The 13,071-nt window shown below is 47.0% G+C and overlaps 1 protein-coding gene across 5 annotated transcripts; it reads left to right on the forward strand.

The window, feature by feature from the left end:
- The first annotated feature begins 702 nt into the window (after positions 1-702).
- Positions 703-13,026, forward strand: arhgef18a (rho/rac guanine nucleotide exchange factor (GEF) 18a). Of its 5 annotated transcripts, none has more exons than XM_086128790.1 (20): positions 703-870; positions 4,181-4,294; positions 4,501-4,595; positions 5,305-5,445; positions 6,207-6,457; positions 6,575-6,700; positions 6,918-7,035; positions 7,125-7,376; positions 8,381-8,457; positions 8,542-8,732; positions 9,155-9,213; positions 9,293-9,472; positions 9,556-9,702; positions 9,822-9,934; positions 10,009-10,068; positions 10,645-10,692; positions 10,776-11,252; positions 11,719-12,043; positions 12,170-12,250; positions 12,366-13,026. In XM_086128790.1, exons 2-20 carry the CDS (start codon positions 4,221-4,223, stop codon positions 12,512-12,514), a joined length of 2,964 nt encoding a protein of 987 aa, XP_085984916.1. In that variant the 5' UTR covers positions 703-870; positions 4,181-4,220; the 3' UTR covers positions 12,515-13,026. The 5 variants fall into 5 exon arrangements, with proteins under 5 accessions (XP_085984916.1, XP_085984917.1, XP_085984913.1 ...); XM_086128791.1 differs by having other exon boundaries at positions 12,369-13,026; XM_086128787.1 differs by having other exon boundaries at positions 8,381-8,732.
- The last annotated feature ends 45 nt before the right edge of the window (positions 13,027-13,071 follow it).

The raw sequence follows: 13,071 nt of genomic DNA on the forward strand, positions 1-13,071 counted from the left end.
CAATGAGCAGGTTCAATGTCAAGCTTGCGCAGAGCTTGCTGATGATCTGATCATTTGAATCAGGTGTGTTGCAACAGGGAGACTTGGAAAACGTGCAGGATAGCGGCCCTCCAGGACCTGAGTTTGACACCTATGATTTGGAGTGTTCAATCAGCCTGCCATGCATGTTTTTGGAATGTGGGAGGAAACTGGAGTACGCGAGGAGAAAACCCACGCAGCCACAGGGAGAACATGCAAACTCACAGCGACTCACAGGAAGGCCGGAGCTGGGTACCTCTGCACTGTGAGGTCGATGCTGTAAATATGACAAGTACTTTTTTGTAGTGTGTGCGATATACACAAATCTAAGAAAATATATATATATATTCGTAAGATATATAAATATTAGGGAAATTGCAGCGATGTTAGACAAAAACTATAACGTGAAGAATACACAAAAATACAGAATTACCCAAAAATAGGTCAAACAAAAATATCTCCTTTACACAGACAGGAAGTACATTGAGTGTATGTGCACACACACACACGCACTCAAAATACAAAAATATTACGTAAAATTGGGCAAGTAGTAGAAAAGGTACAAACGTTAAGAAAACAACTTAAAAATATACCCACATATTGAAATGAAATCTTTCCCAAAAAATCTTCCCTTTGAACGGAAGTAGTGCTCTGGGTTGTTCCACAGGAGGCTGTACCTTTTACCTTCTTGTTGACCGCCTCTCTCGAGCAGAGCACTTGTTCCTCGGGAGTCGGCATATCGGCGTTCACCGCTGCTGTCATCGTCCCAGCTGAGGAAACGCGACCACACTGAACCTGTCGTCTGTCCTGAAACGAACATTATAAAACCTTCTCTTTCCCGTCTCCTCACAGGTAAGACATTCAACCACTGCAACGTTTCCCCTGCGCCCGACATTTTGTGCTTTTTCGAGGGAGGTTTGCCGAATAATTTTTGATAAGACGACGCTAAACACCGCCGTCAATCTCACCTGCTTGCAAACTTCAAATTACATTAATATCCTCCTTCTGGTTTGTTTTGTCATGGATGCACTTTGAAGCGTGGCTTTTATTAACTTAAATCGGTGTTAATGGCGAACAATTTAACACAGTAGCATGCAGGTAGCCAAGTCACCTGCCGACCTCAGTCAGACTTGACACCTGTTTGCCTCCTCGCCCGAAACTGTTGATTGAAAGCGACACCCCGCTGAGTTTTTGTATTTTGTTTCTAATTCTCCTATTTGTATACTAAAAGCTTTTAGGGTCGACACGACGCTGTGGTAACCGAACACAAGTTTTTGTTTGATTCATGTAGTTTGTTGCAGTTTCATTTGGCATCATGTTGCGCGCGCATTGATACTCACGAAAAAGTAGGTCGTTAGGCGATCGATTTTCGGCCGTTTGGCAACACGTTGTGTAGTTCTAGTCATCGTAATAAATGCATAAATATTTGAGAAAAAATATATACAAAAATATCATGAGCAAAATACACAAAAAAGGGAAAATACATAATAGTAAGGAGACATTTTACACACATTTAGAGTGTTCCATGAACCTGCCATGCATGTTTTTGCAACGTGGGAGGAAAGCGGAGTACCCGGAGAAAACCCACGCAGGCACAGGAAGAGCATACAAACTCCACACAGGTAGGTCGGGGCCGGACTCCCATACCAACCCAGTATTAACCAATCACATTTCAACGCACGTTAGATGATAGCCGTCGCGCACGCCACTGTTTAAAGTGCCTCGGTCACACCAATGTTGGAAAAAGTGTTGCTTTTTTAAGAAATATATCTAAAAAAAAAACAAATGAAGCATTTAAACAGGGCTAGGTTGACCTTATGTATCCACTGAATCTTTGCTCGTGAGCAGGTATTGAATATTGATCAGTTGACCCCCTATGGCACGCGTTAACATCACCCAAAATGATAACCGCTGCCGCTTTTGACTAGTTGACGAAAAAACTGCGTCAACGGGCATGTATTATTCAACAAATAGAATCCAGAAACAGATCTGTGGTTGTTGAGGTGTGTGTGGGTGTGCACGTTGAGCTGTGTTGCGCCGCGCATGTCTGCTGCGTCACGTATGTTGAGTTGTGCTGTTTGTCGAGCGTTTTGTGCAGCAGGCCACCTGGCAGACTCGCTGGTCTAGTTCCTGTTGTGATGTGGGGCAGTGACCTGGATTTCACACGGCTTTTTCCTTTCAGTCTTTTGAGGTGTGGCCTGTGCCGAAAAACACATCAAGTCATTTCTAGCTCGAGTAACTTTTTGTGTGGCTAAAAATTCTCGGGATGCCTAGCTGTTTTTTCCCCCTCCGATACTGATAACGTAACATTTTATTGATCTTTTTTTGTTGTTTTTTTTCTCAAGTCACGTTGCACGTGGAACAAGTTCGCGTTCAGTGATTTCCATAACATTTGCCAGCTCTGCATTTTGCCAAATCAATGCCCATTCGCAGTTTTGTGTTTCAATTTGGTTGTTTGAGGCACAAAATGCAAATATTGACTCGCAAACCGACAAATGACTCCCTTGAGGTCGCCGAGCCAATGTCTCGATGCCGCTTTGATCTCTTCTTGAAATTTTATAGGCCCCACGCCCAAATTAAAATGAAAAGAAAGTACCGGAGTCATAAGTCACACTTAGCGTAAATCAAAATTGTGTTTGTGTTCGATTAACAACAGTGCGTTTGAGGTGCGTCGGCTTCTGAGCTGCTGTTGATTTTTTTTCACGGCTCCAAATAGCGCAATGCCATCTACGTGCTCCTCATATCAACATCCACTTCAGCCGTGTCATCTTCCATTCGATTTCCCCGTGACGCGGATGCCGGCGGCGGCGTGCGCTTTCAAGCGGCAGCCGCGCGCTCGTGATGAAGATATGAAGATGCGCAGGGTATGCCGCGCCCTCGCCAAGTATGAGCGGATGAAAGCCGACTGCTGCCGTCACATCTGGGCCGCGGCGGCGTTTCCCACAGTGCGCTTCCGGGATTTGCCAGGGAGCTGGTCGGACCTGAGCTCCTGGCAGGTCTCGCTGATTTTGCCGCCGCCGCCATTGGACTCAAGCGCTCGCTCTGGTCTTGTCTCTCTTTTGCAGGGAGCTCCTGTGTCAACACTCTCATTCAACCCCTCACGTCTCTTTTTCCTTTTGGGTTTGAGCGAGCGCTTGCGGCAGATGGCCGACCCCCTGAGATAACTTTCGTTCACCTCCGAGACCGTTTTGAACCATGTTGCTCAGCAACACTGAGGAAATGACACCGCTACAATGTAAAGTGGACAGATTGTATGGTGTGACGGTGAACGTTTCTTTTCCTCGCCAAACAACTAACTGAACACACAGCTATTAGTGTCGAAACCACCGGCAACAAAAGTGAGTCCACCCCGAAGTGTCAATCTAAACGTCACCATTTTTGATGATCTTTTCCAGGATTCTCCATGAAAACATGAGACTGGATCAGACAACATTTTTTTGCCTCTAAAGCACTCGTGCCACCGATTGACGCAAAATTGGGTTGACACATTTATCATTCGACAGAACTCATGAAAAAGTCCCGTAGACACATGCAAGACATTCGATAGCACGTTTGCCATGCGCAGAAAAGCGGGATATTAATGCATCCATCCGTGATCCAATCCGCTCATCCTCACTGGGGTCGCGGGTGTGCGGGGGCGAATCCCAGCTGACTTTGAGCGAAAGGCGTGCTGAAGCATCACGCCTGAACAGTCACGCCTAGGAATAATTGAGTGTTCCGTTTACCTGCCGTGCATGTTTTTCGGAATGTGGGTGGAAACCCGAGTACCCGCAGAAAACCCACATGGGCTTGCGGAGAACATGCAAACGCCGCACAGGAAAGCCCATAGACCGGATTCAAATCCTCGAAATCTGCCACTGTGAGGCAGATGTGATCATCCGTAGGCCGACATATAAATCGGATGCATTCTTCTTATTTTGTATCGAAGCTCACATGGTTGGGCGAATTCCAGGCCTCGCGGAAACAGTCCCGCAAATGAATTCAAGTGTGGAGGCTTAACATTTGTTAGTCGACGATGACTTTGAACATTGCGTGCGACCGCCTGGCTTCTTGGCACCTTGCTGCACTTTGCCTGTTCTTTTCGGTTCATACAGTAAACGGGAAGATACGTGAGCACTCTTTGCGCTATTTCACGTTGTTTTCTTTTTCTCCTTGCGCTCAGTGTTCCCGATGGCATCCCTGGTTTCCCCCCGGGTCCCGGCATGACCGTCACGCCAACTCAAGACAAAGCTCAGCCCGGTTCATCGTCACGCAAAGACGCGACAACAAGCTTCAGGTGCGCCGGCGGCAGCGACTCAGATCAACTGGTTTCTCCTCATACTTGATTCACGTCTCGCACAAACCGCTGGAGAAACAAACACGAGTTCATTGGGGGAAGTGCTAAGCTTGGTTATGTGTTCGCAGCCTTCTTCAAAATTAGCTTGATCGTCTCCTTTTGATTTGAGTCATGTTTCCACTCAAACCATTTTTCACCCCCCCCAGGTCCGGCCAAGCACGGATGGATGAGGTGGATGGCGTGCGGGGGAGGCTCATGGTCGAGGATGCCGTTTCCCTGGCTGTTTCCATCAATCTGGAAGGTCAGCTCATCCACTGGGAAGATCAAGTGGTGTCTTTTGACAAGAAAAATCACTCGCTACTCTTTCATTTTGTGCATGGCTTCACTCTTTTTAGTTCCTTTCATTTTGGACTCATTTATATTATTTAATTTATTCACTATCCATTTGATTTCATTTTTTTTTTAAATTCGGAAGCTGAGTTTATTACCTTTTCATTTATTTGGAGGTGGATTTTTTTTCAATGAATATTTTAAAATCCATTCATTTTGTTAATTTCATTCAAAAGTGGCTTCACTCTTTTGGATCATTCATTTGAAGATGATTCGCCATTTCCATATTGTTTTTATTTGTTCGGATGTCTTTCACTCATTTGAATTATTTCTTAATTCGGCAATTTGCTTTTGAAGATGGCGTAGCTATTTGATCTGTATTTTTTAATCCGTTCATTTTATTCGAGGATAGTTCATGAGTTAATTGATACAACTTGATTATAATTTTGTTCATTACTGGAGCCTGATCTGAGACTTGAACCTCCAGTCATCCTGGAATATTCTTGACAGTTTGAAAAATGGAATTTAATTTCCATAAATTGGTAACACTGCGATGGGCTTTTCTTTGAGCCAGGGATAAATCGCTACAACAAAATTCAGAGTTGAAGTAAAATGCATTTGAAAAAGTAAATCGTTTTCTAGATATCGTCCCCACTTAGTGAATGTAATGTGTCCTCCAGACGGTCATTATTCTTTGCTGCGAGGCAAGTTAGAGTGCGACCCTCAGAGCCTGGAAGCCGAGTCCTGGAGCGCGGCAGCCGACCCGGACTACCTGAGAGGTCTGGACCGAGGGGCCGTCAAAAGACAGGATGTCATCTACGGTGCGCCCAACGTCCCAACGCCCGACCGCGTTAATTCTCGCCAGGGTTACGCATTGGAATGGATGTGCTATTTCAGGAGCGGTGACCACGGTGCTATTTATCTTTTCACTTACGATGATTGTAAATGACATGAGGGCGACGGTGCTTGTAATTATAATTGCGCTGCGTAAAATGTTTTCGTAAACTCGCATGGCCTATGATTACAAAGATCACGATGTCGCAGTACCGTGTTGTGTTGAGTGCCGGAAGCTGAAGTGCCGTGCTATTTCGCTCCATGCGACACCAGACGCTTTCCTTTGTGTATTCGTGTGCCCTGATATATATATATATTTTTTTTTAATTTAAATTATTTTTTCCATGAAGATAAATTGTAATCTTTAAAAAAGAAAAACTCGTGAAAATGAATGGAGTGAATATTTACTTTGCATTCCACCTAAACTGTTTTTTTTTCTCCCCTCACTATAAAGCATATTTTTCAACGGAGGTTTTCTTTTTTTTAATAGGAAGGGAATAACGCTATGAATTGAGGTAAAAAATTTGAACTTTAACAATAATATTTTAACCTGTGAATTTCCAAAATATTTTAATCCTTAGACATTTATGATAAAAGCAATTTCGAAGGTATAGTTTTTCAGTCTGGCAATAATGTATTGCCACACTGGGAGGCATTTTTCAATTTGAAAAATTCTTTATTAAATATAAATGTCAAATGACTCCTCCTACTTCAGTGTGACAATTATTTTTTTATTTTTCTTGTCTAGAGCTGATCCAGACAGAGATGCACCACGTGCGCACCTTGAAGATCCTCCGACACGTCTACATGCACGAGCTGCGGCAATCGCTGCTGCTGGACGAGGACAAAGTGGGCACGCTGTTCCCCGGCGTGGACGCCCTGCTCACCCTGCACCAGCACTTCCTCGACTGCCTCAAGGTGCGCCAAAGCCAGAGTCAACAGGAGGGCGCTCCCGACGGCTACCAGATCACCGAGCTGGGAGACCTACTCATCGCACAGGTTTCCCTCGGAATATCAAAGTTCTTCTTTAGATAGCGGATAACACGGAGTAAATATACAATACATAGCAAACGTGTGGATGGCTGACCTCGGTTTTTATGTTTTGTTTTGTGCTAGTTTTCTGGCCTGGTGGGTGAAAAAATGAAGGAGTGGTACAGCATTTTCTGCAGCCATCAGACGGAAGCCGTCAGCTTCTACAAAGAGCAGCTGCAGAGCAACAAGAAGATTCAAAGCCTGATGAAGGTAGGTGAGACGCAAACTCTCACCCGGCGCCGAAACCCGAGAGGCGGCGGCGTTCGTTTTCCGACGTCTCCGGACCGGGAGCCCACAGACGGATCTGTCGACTGCCGAAGGAAAGCGTATTGTTGAAACATGTCCGTTCGTAAATGCAAAGCGACTTTCCAGACGCTCCGGATTGAGTTTTTCCACGCCAATTGAATGTGTGGGTGTCTGCCACCAGAAAATTGGCCAGCTGGTACTGGTGAGAAGGTTGAGCATCCCTGAGTGTTTCCTACTGGTGACCCAGCGCATCTCAAAGTACCCCGTCTTAGTGGAGCGACTGCTACAGAACACGGAAGGTACGCCACGATTGGGATTATTCTCTCATTTACAATTACACGTACACCCCCCCCCCCCCCCCGCCCTCAAGATATTGTGCACCTTTCAGTCGACACAGACGAGCACGAGCGTCTGCTCCAGGGCTTGGCGGCCATCAGGGAGACCATCTCCCGGGTGAACGACAACATCAGGGAGTACGAGAAGGCCTCCCGCCTCCGCGAGATCGGCGTGCGCCTGGAGCCCAAGTCGGTCGGCCGGATGAAAGACGGGCAGCCGATCCGTCGCGAGGAACTGATCCAGGGTGACCGGACGCTGCTGCACGAAGGCCCGCTCGCCTGCAAGTCTTCTGGCAGACACAAAGGTTCATCTTATTCTGATTCTTAATCTTGCCAAAGGTTGTGGGCAGACGGCTCAGTACTATACAACGGTATGCCTCCGGTGTTCTGATATGTGAAACCGTTAAGGCCCGAGAGCCAGTTGATTGGATTGCTCGATAGGAAAACATGATATTTCAAAGAGTTGATCTTCTTGGCTGCCCTGTGGCCTATCCAGGGTGTACGCTGCTGGCTGGGATGGGCTTCATCTCATGTGCTCCTCTGAGGACAAGTCACATGACATCGATGGGACTAGCATGGTGCCGCGAAATTGACGATTCTCAAAGATGTTGGGGTTTATTTGAAGAAGTTGACATGTGTTTCACGCGTGTGGAAGTGTCATTTTAAAAATACATATTGAAGATTTGAAACTTACGTCGGTCGGGGATAAAGGCTCTTTTTAGCTTAAGAAGTGAGGTGATGTCTGAAAAGTTTCAGACATCGGATGACATAAGATTTATTCAATCCCTGGGCAGGCACGATTTGTGAAAGTTCCTTTGAAAAGTCAATTCGCCATGATATATGCCCCTTTTTGTATTCATTGTGCTTGTGAGAAGAGCTACGAGGAGTAGATGTGCGCAAGGGCATCGTTTCATTGATAACGGTTGTCCATGAATTGGTGAGGGGAACTTTTGAGAAAATGGCTGCCAGATGTCTCACTCTGAGATTCCTTCCACGAGATAACGCGAGTCTTTTCTTGACTGAATGCTATTCGAATATCCTGAAGACGAGGATTCCCGTCCCAATGTCGAGATGCTGTTAGCATGCAGTACTGCGGTAAGTTAGTTGAGGTTTCACGTGCTGCATAAACCCGACTAATTCAAACCACTGTGACGTGGCCTCTACAGTTGGACTGGGCTCATGCATCAGGGCGCTTTGATCCGACCGGTCTTGCTACATATTTGAATGTCGCTGCCGTCGTGTCAAAGGTTTACCGACGGTATATCGGACCCGGTCTAAATTGAATAATCTTTGATTGGATTTTCCTCAGACGTCCACGCTGTGCTGCTGTCAGACGTGCTCCTGCTGTTGCAAGAGAAAGAGCAGAAGTTCGTTTTCGCTGCTGTCGTGAGTGATGTGCGGGAGGGAAAAATTCATTTCAAAAATACACACACACACGCACACACACAGAGCCGCTATGTTATCACGCAGGATAATAAACCGCCGGTGCTCAGCCTTCAAAATCTGATCCTGAGGGAGGTGGCCCACGATGACAAGGCCATGTTCCTCATCTGCGCGTGCACCGCCACGCCGCAGGAGGTGTACGAGATGTACGAGCTACACGCCGGCTCCAGGGAGGAGCGCGTCGCCTGGATGGGCCACATATGGGACGCCATAAACCGGTCAGAACGCTTCTTCTTGTTGTTCTCATTTCACTTTTTCACGGCGGGCATTATTATCAGTCATCTGGTTAGTAGAGCAAATACACGATGGCATAAAATGCACATCGCACGCGTCATGATATTTAATCCGATCACAAGTCTTGATAGAAATCCAGGCCTCCCCTCCGATGAAGGCCTTCAGCGCAAGTAAAAGCCAATGGCCGTTATTCAAGGGGCGAGTCAAGCCAAAAATATGTTCTCATCAGCCCCACTCCTCCAAATCCGGCATTCACGTTCATATCGCGCGTGCGGACTATGTCACTCTTGTAGAAACAAAAACGCCTTGCTTGAAATATCGGCAGTCAACAAAGACCGCTATTTGGGGAAATGCCCTACGTTTTAAAATGGTTTCAAAAGACACGAACAAATCCTTCCGATTGCAGTTACTCGGCGGAGGACAAACGCTTGCAGGAGCTGATGAGCAGATTGCAAGAATATCAAGGTAAGAGTCCAAGTGCTTTGTGTGTTTCCAATCCATCCTATTTAAGAATGCCTTTTTTTTGTTTTGTTTTCATGGGTAGAGCGTTTGAAGGCGAGGGACGAGGACATCAAGCTGTGCCTGTCCGAGAAGCTGCAGATTTTCAGCACCATGTATCGGGACATGACCGGCCAAGAGAGCCCCGCCAAAGGGCTTCTGCTGCGAGGAGACGCCGCTGACCTCCAGCAGGGGGAGACACTGCTCCAAGGAGCCATCCACGAAGGTCGGAGCAAATTCCAAATGTGTCCGTCTTTTGTGCTGATGCTGATGCCGATGCTGATGGGGTTCCTTTTTGTGTTTCTGCAGTGGAAAGCCTTCAAAATCTGCTCTTCTGCACAGCAAAGGACCCCGCTAACATCCAGGGGGGCGATTATGCGTTAAAGTGGAGGTCACACAGGAGGTCCGAGGCCTCGGGGCCGCTCGACGCTAACCCGTCTGCGAACACTCTTACAGGTAAGCTGCGTAGGACAAAATGGAATGAGAAATACAGCACGGAACTCCTTAACGTAACCACCGCGATGAATTCATGCCGAAATCCCTTCGGGTAAGGTGCTCTTCGTTGTTTTGATTAGATCGCACGTCTCCCGACGGAGATGTGCTGAACGGGCTCATCGTTGGCGGCGTTAAGGCCGACGACGCTCCGTCCCGAGAGACCACGCGCTTCCCCGAGAGCCACAAGCAGCCTGTGAGTGACACAAACGCAACCCTCAGGCCCACGTACCGACGCATCATCCCAAACCTTTTTGCCGTCTCGTAAAGGCCACCAGCAACGCGTGGACGCAGATTTGGGCTTCAGCCACCAGCGACTTGCAAGCCGAGGTGAGAAACGGAGAGCGGGGCGGTGTTTTACATGAACATTCCCCCTGGGGGCCACCCAAAGTTCACTGACGCTGCCCCAAAAATATATACGATGAAAAGAACGCGCTGTCTTGCTTTTTTCATATTCAATATTTGGACTTTCATCCACTTAAATTGATCAATAATGATGAATCTTTTTTTTTTCTGCATTGCGCGCATTTATGTTGCACGTCAGGTTGAATCTTTCTATAAAGAATGGCTTGAACATGAGTTCAAAAGCCCGGGGAATGTCAAATGCTAAATTTGATTTCATACTGTTGTGCTCAGTTAGAATTTATACTACAAGAAAGACAACATGCAAAAAAAACCAAAAAGTTTTCAAGAATACAGTAAAAATTTAAAATCATCAGTGAATCAGTATTCGGACTGGGACTGTCCACGAGTTGGATGACGTCATTTTCTTGTTGTCGCTAGCGCTATCTGGCTCTCGTAACGGTGGCTCGCAACTCGGGGCAAAAAACAAAAACAAGCTCAGCTCTCGAACACTTGTCATTTGAGGTCCCATTGTAGGTCCCATTCCTATCATTCCCTCTGCAGGTGTGTGAACGCGTCATGCTGCTCGCCCAGAGGCTGTATGCATTACAAGTAAGTTGTGAGCTGCTTTCCCACCACCACGACACAAATGGCGTGCGTGAACGCCGGTTATCTTTCAACCGCGGTCCTCCCAGGCTGTCGTGGCCCGGCAGGACAGTCAGATCGAGGTCCAGCACACGCTGCGTTCTCCCGGTCAAAGGCATTCGCGGCCCTCCGGCGGCGCCTTGCTGGAACAAGAGAAGCAGCGCAATCTGGAGAAGCACAAGGAGGACCTGGCCAACCTGCACAAGCTGCAGGCGCAACACCGCCAGGCGCAGCTACGCTGGGAGAAGGAGCGAGAGCGCCACAGCCTCTACATGGAGGCCCTGGAGTCCGAGCTGAGGCTGCGGCAGGACGAGTGCGCCCGGCGCGAAGTCAAGCTCGGCGAGGAGAAGGAGGAGTATGACCGGCAGTGGGAGAACTACCAGCAGGGTCTGGAGCGCCTCCGCGAGACCACCAAAGCCGTGGAGAGGGAAAAAGAAAGCCTGACTCAGGAGAAAGAACGTCTGGAGGACAAGCTGAAGAAGTACGCGGAGGCCGTGAATGCGGGCAACGCCAACTATGATGACTCGGTGAGTTGACCGCGGCGGAGTTTCCTGCCTAGTAGTCATCCTTTCCAACAATAACCGCATGTCGAAGTTGCCTTCACACTTTGGAACGCTTGTGAATACATACACTGATATGAGATTGTCTGAATCGTAATGTACAAAAAAGCATGATTGAACAAGGCGCATACGAATTTTATGGTTGAAAACTCACGGCACACCACCCAACACAAATTCTTTGTGTTGAAATAACGATCTGGTGTCGATTTATTCTGGCCACAGCTGGATACACAGCTTCATTTATACCTACTGCCATCTAGTGGAAGAGCCATCAATTGTCACCTTAGGTTGCTGACATTGGAATCGGTGGAAGAAAATAAAAAAAATGAGATTTTCGAGACAGAACTTGTCTCATATCTAAAAAAATATAAATATATATGTGTGTGCGCATTTGTTTGTTCATGACAAACACGTTGACGTGTTTCCTCCACAGCACATCAACCTCTCCAGCTACAAGTCATTCAGGGGCAGCCTCGCCAACAGCCCGACCAGCGTAAGCCCGCGTCCGCACGTCCTACTGGCCATCGCCCGCGACGGCAACAAGGAGACGCCGCCCAAAGTCCCGCCGCGCAAGGAGAGCATGAGCGTCCCTCCGCCGGCCAAACCCGAACTGCCCGTGCACCTGATCAGCACCACCAACCAGGTGCACAAGGTGGCCGGCGTGGTGCAGCAGATCCCCACCAAGCTGGCCACCATCTCCAAGGGAAAAGACCGGGGCTTCCGTCTAAAGGCGGCGCACCAGAGGGCCCACAGCGCAGGTCATCTTCATCATCATCATCATTTCTATCTATTATCTACCATAACTGTCAATCACTGTATCAACTGCCTATCTAGTCATCTGTCCGTCTACCTACTGGACACGTTTGACATCTCTGTGCTTGCAGCCTCCATCGACGTGAGCCAAGTCGTGCCCATCAGAGTGACGGGGAAGGAAGGAGGGAGTCTGAGGGCCGTCTCCCATTCAGGTACACGTGTGTGTGTGTGCGTGTGTGTGTGTACATTTATTCATTCATTCAAGTGGCTCCGGATCCGGACCCCAGCTGAACTCTCATTTCCTTTTGCCATGTGTTTTATGGACAGTAGATGAGTCATCTGGGCATGCCAGCAGCGTGAAAATATCACAGTCGTTCATGCACCCCCGAAGTGGCTTGGAGGACCCGCCCCCAGTCCCATCCCCTTTCCCCAAGGAAGTGCTGGAGAAGCCCACGGAGAAGGTCATCTTCCTTTAATTCACGCCATTTTGGACTGAGGAGTGGAAAGACTGGAAGTCCTCTTTGAGGTACTGAACACAAATGTGTTTTTGTCAAAACATTTTTGCGTGAGATGAAGAGTTTAAAAACAAAACCAAAAAAGGAAAGCGCGGGAACCATTTTGTACAGTGGAGAAAATATTATGCTCCATGTTATTGATGTTCTTACATTGCCAAATATTTTTTTTTGACAAATGTATTTTTGATTGCAAATGAACACTGCATTTTATGAGCTTTTTAATTTAATGGTGCATGGAAGCTACTGCAGAGGAGAGTTTAGAACAAGAACTGCTTTTGAATTAAAACAAAAAAACAAACTGCTGCAATATTGAAATGAAAAAAGCAAGACTTTACTGTTTTATTGGTATTTATGGTTTTTATGATGTAGGTAGTTAATTTCATTCAATATTTTTGTTAAATGCATTTTTAAAAATCCAAAACATATTTTATTCTATTTGAAAAACATAAAATAAAGAGAGTACAATATTTGGAGATGCTTTTGTTGTTTTTCTGTCTGAAATTCAAAGAAACCTTTTT

This window comes from Hippocampus guttulatus, chromosome 14 (assembly GCF_054856545.1).
Source record: "Hippocampus guttulatus isolate MCC_2025c chromosome 14, RoL_Hgut_1.0, whole genome shotgun sequence".
NCBI lineage: Eukaryota > Metazoa > Chordata > Actinopteri > Syngnathiformes > Syngnathidae > Hippocampus > Hippocampus guttulatus.

What these genes read in the sequence shown, in the direction of transcription:
- arhgef18a (XM_086128787.1), top strand. Translation starts at nt 4,221, where the DNA reads ATGACCGTCACGCCAACTCAAGACAAAGCTCAGCCCGGTTCATCGTCA. An exon ending in TGTTTCCATCAATCTGGAAG is followed by an intron (nt 4,596 to 5,304) that starts GTCAGCTCATCC and finishes TGTGTCCTCCAG; the next exon opens with ACGGTCATTATTCTTTGCTG. An exon ending in GAGGGCCGTCTCCCATTCAG is followed by an intron (nt 12,251 to 12,365) that starts GTACACGTGTGT and finishes TTTTATGGACAG; the next exon opens with TAGATGAGTCATCTGGGCAT.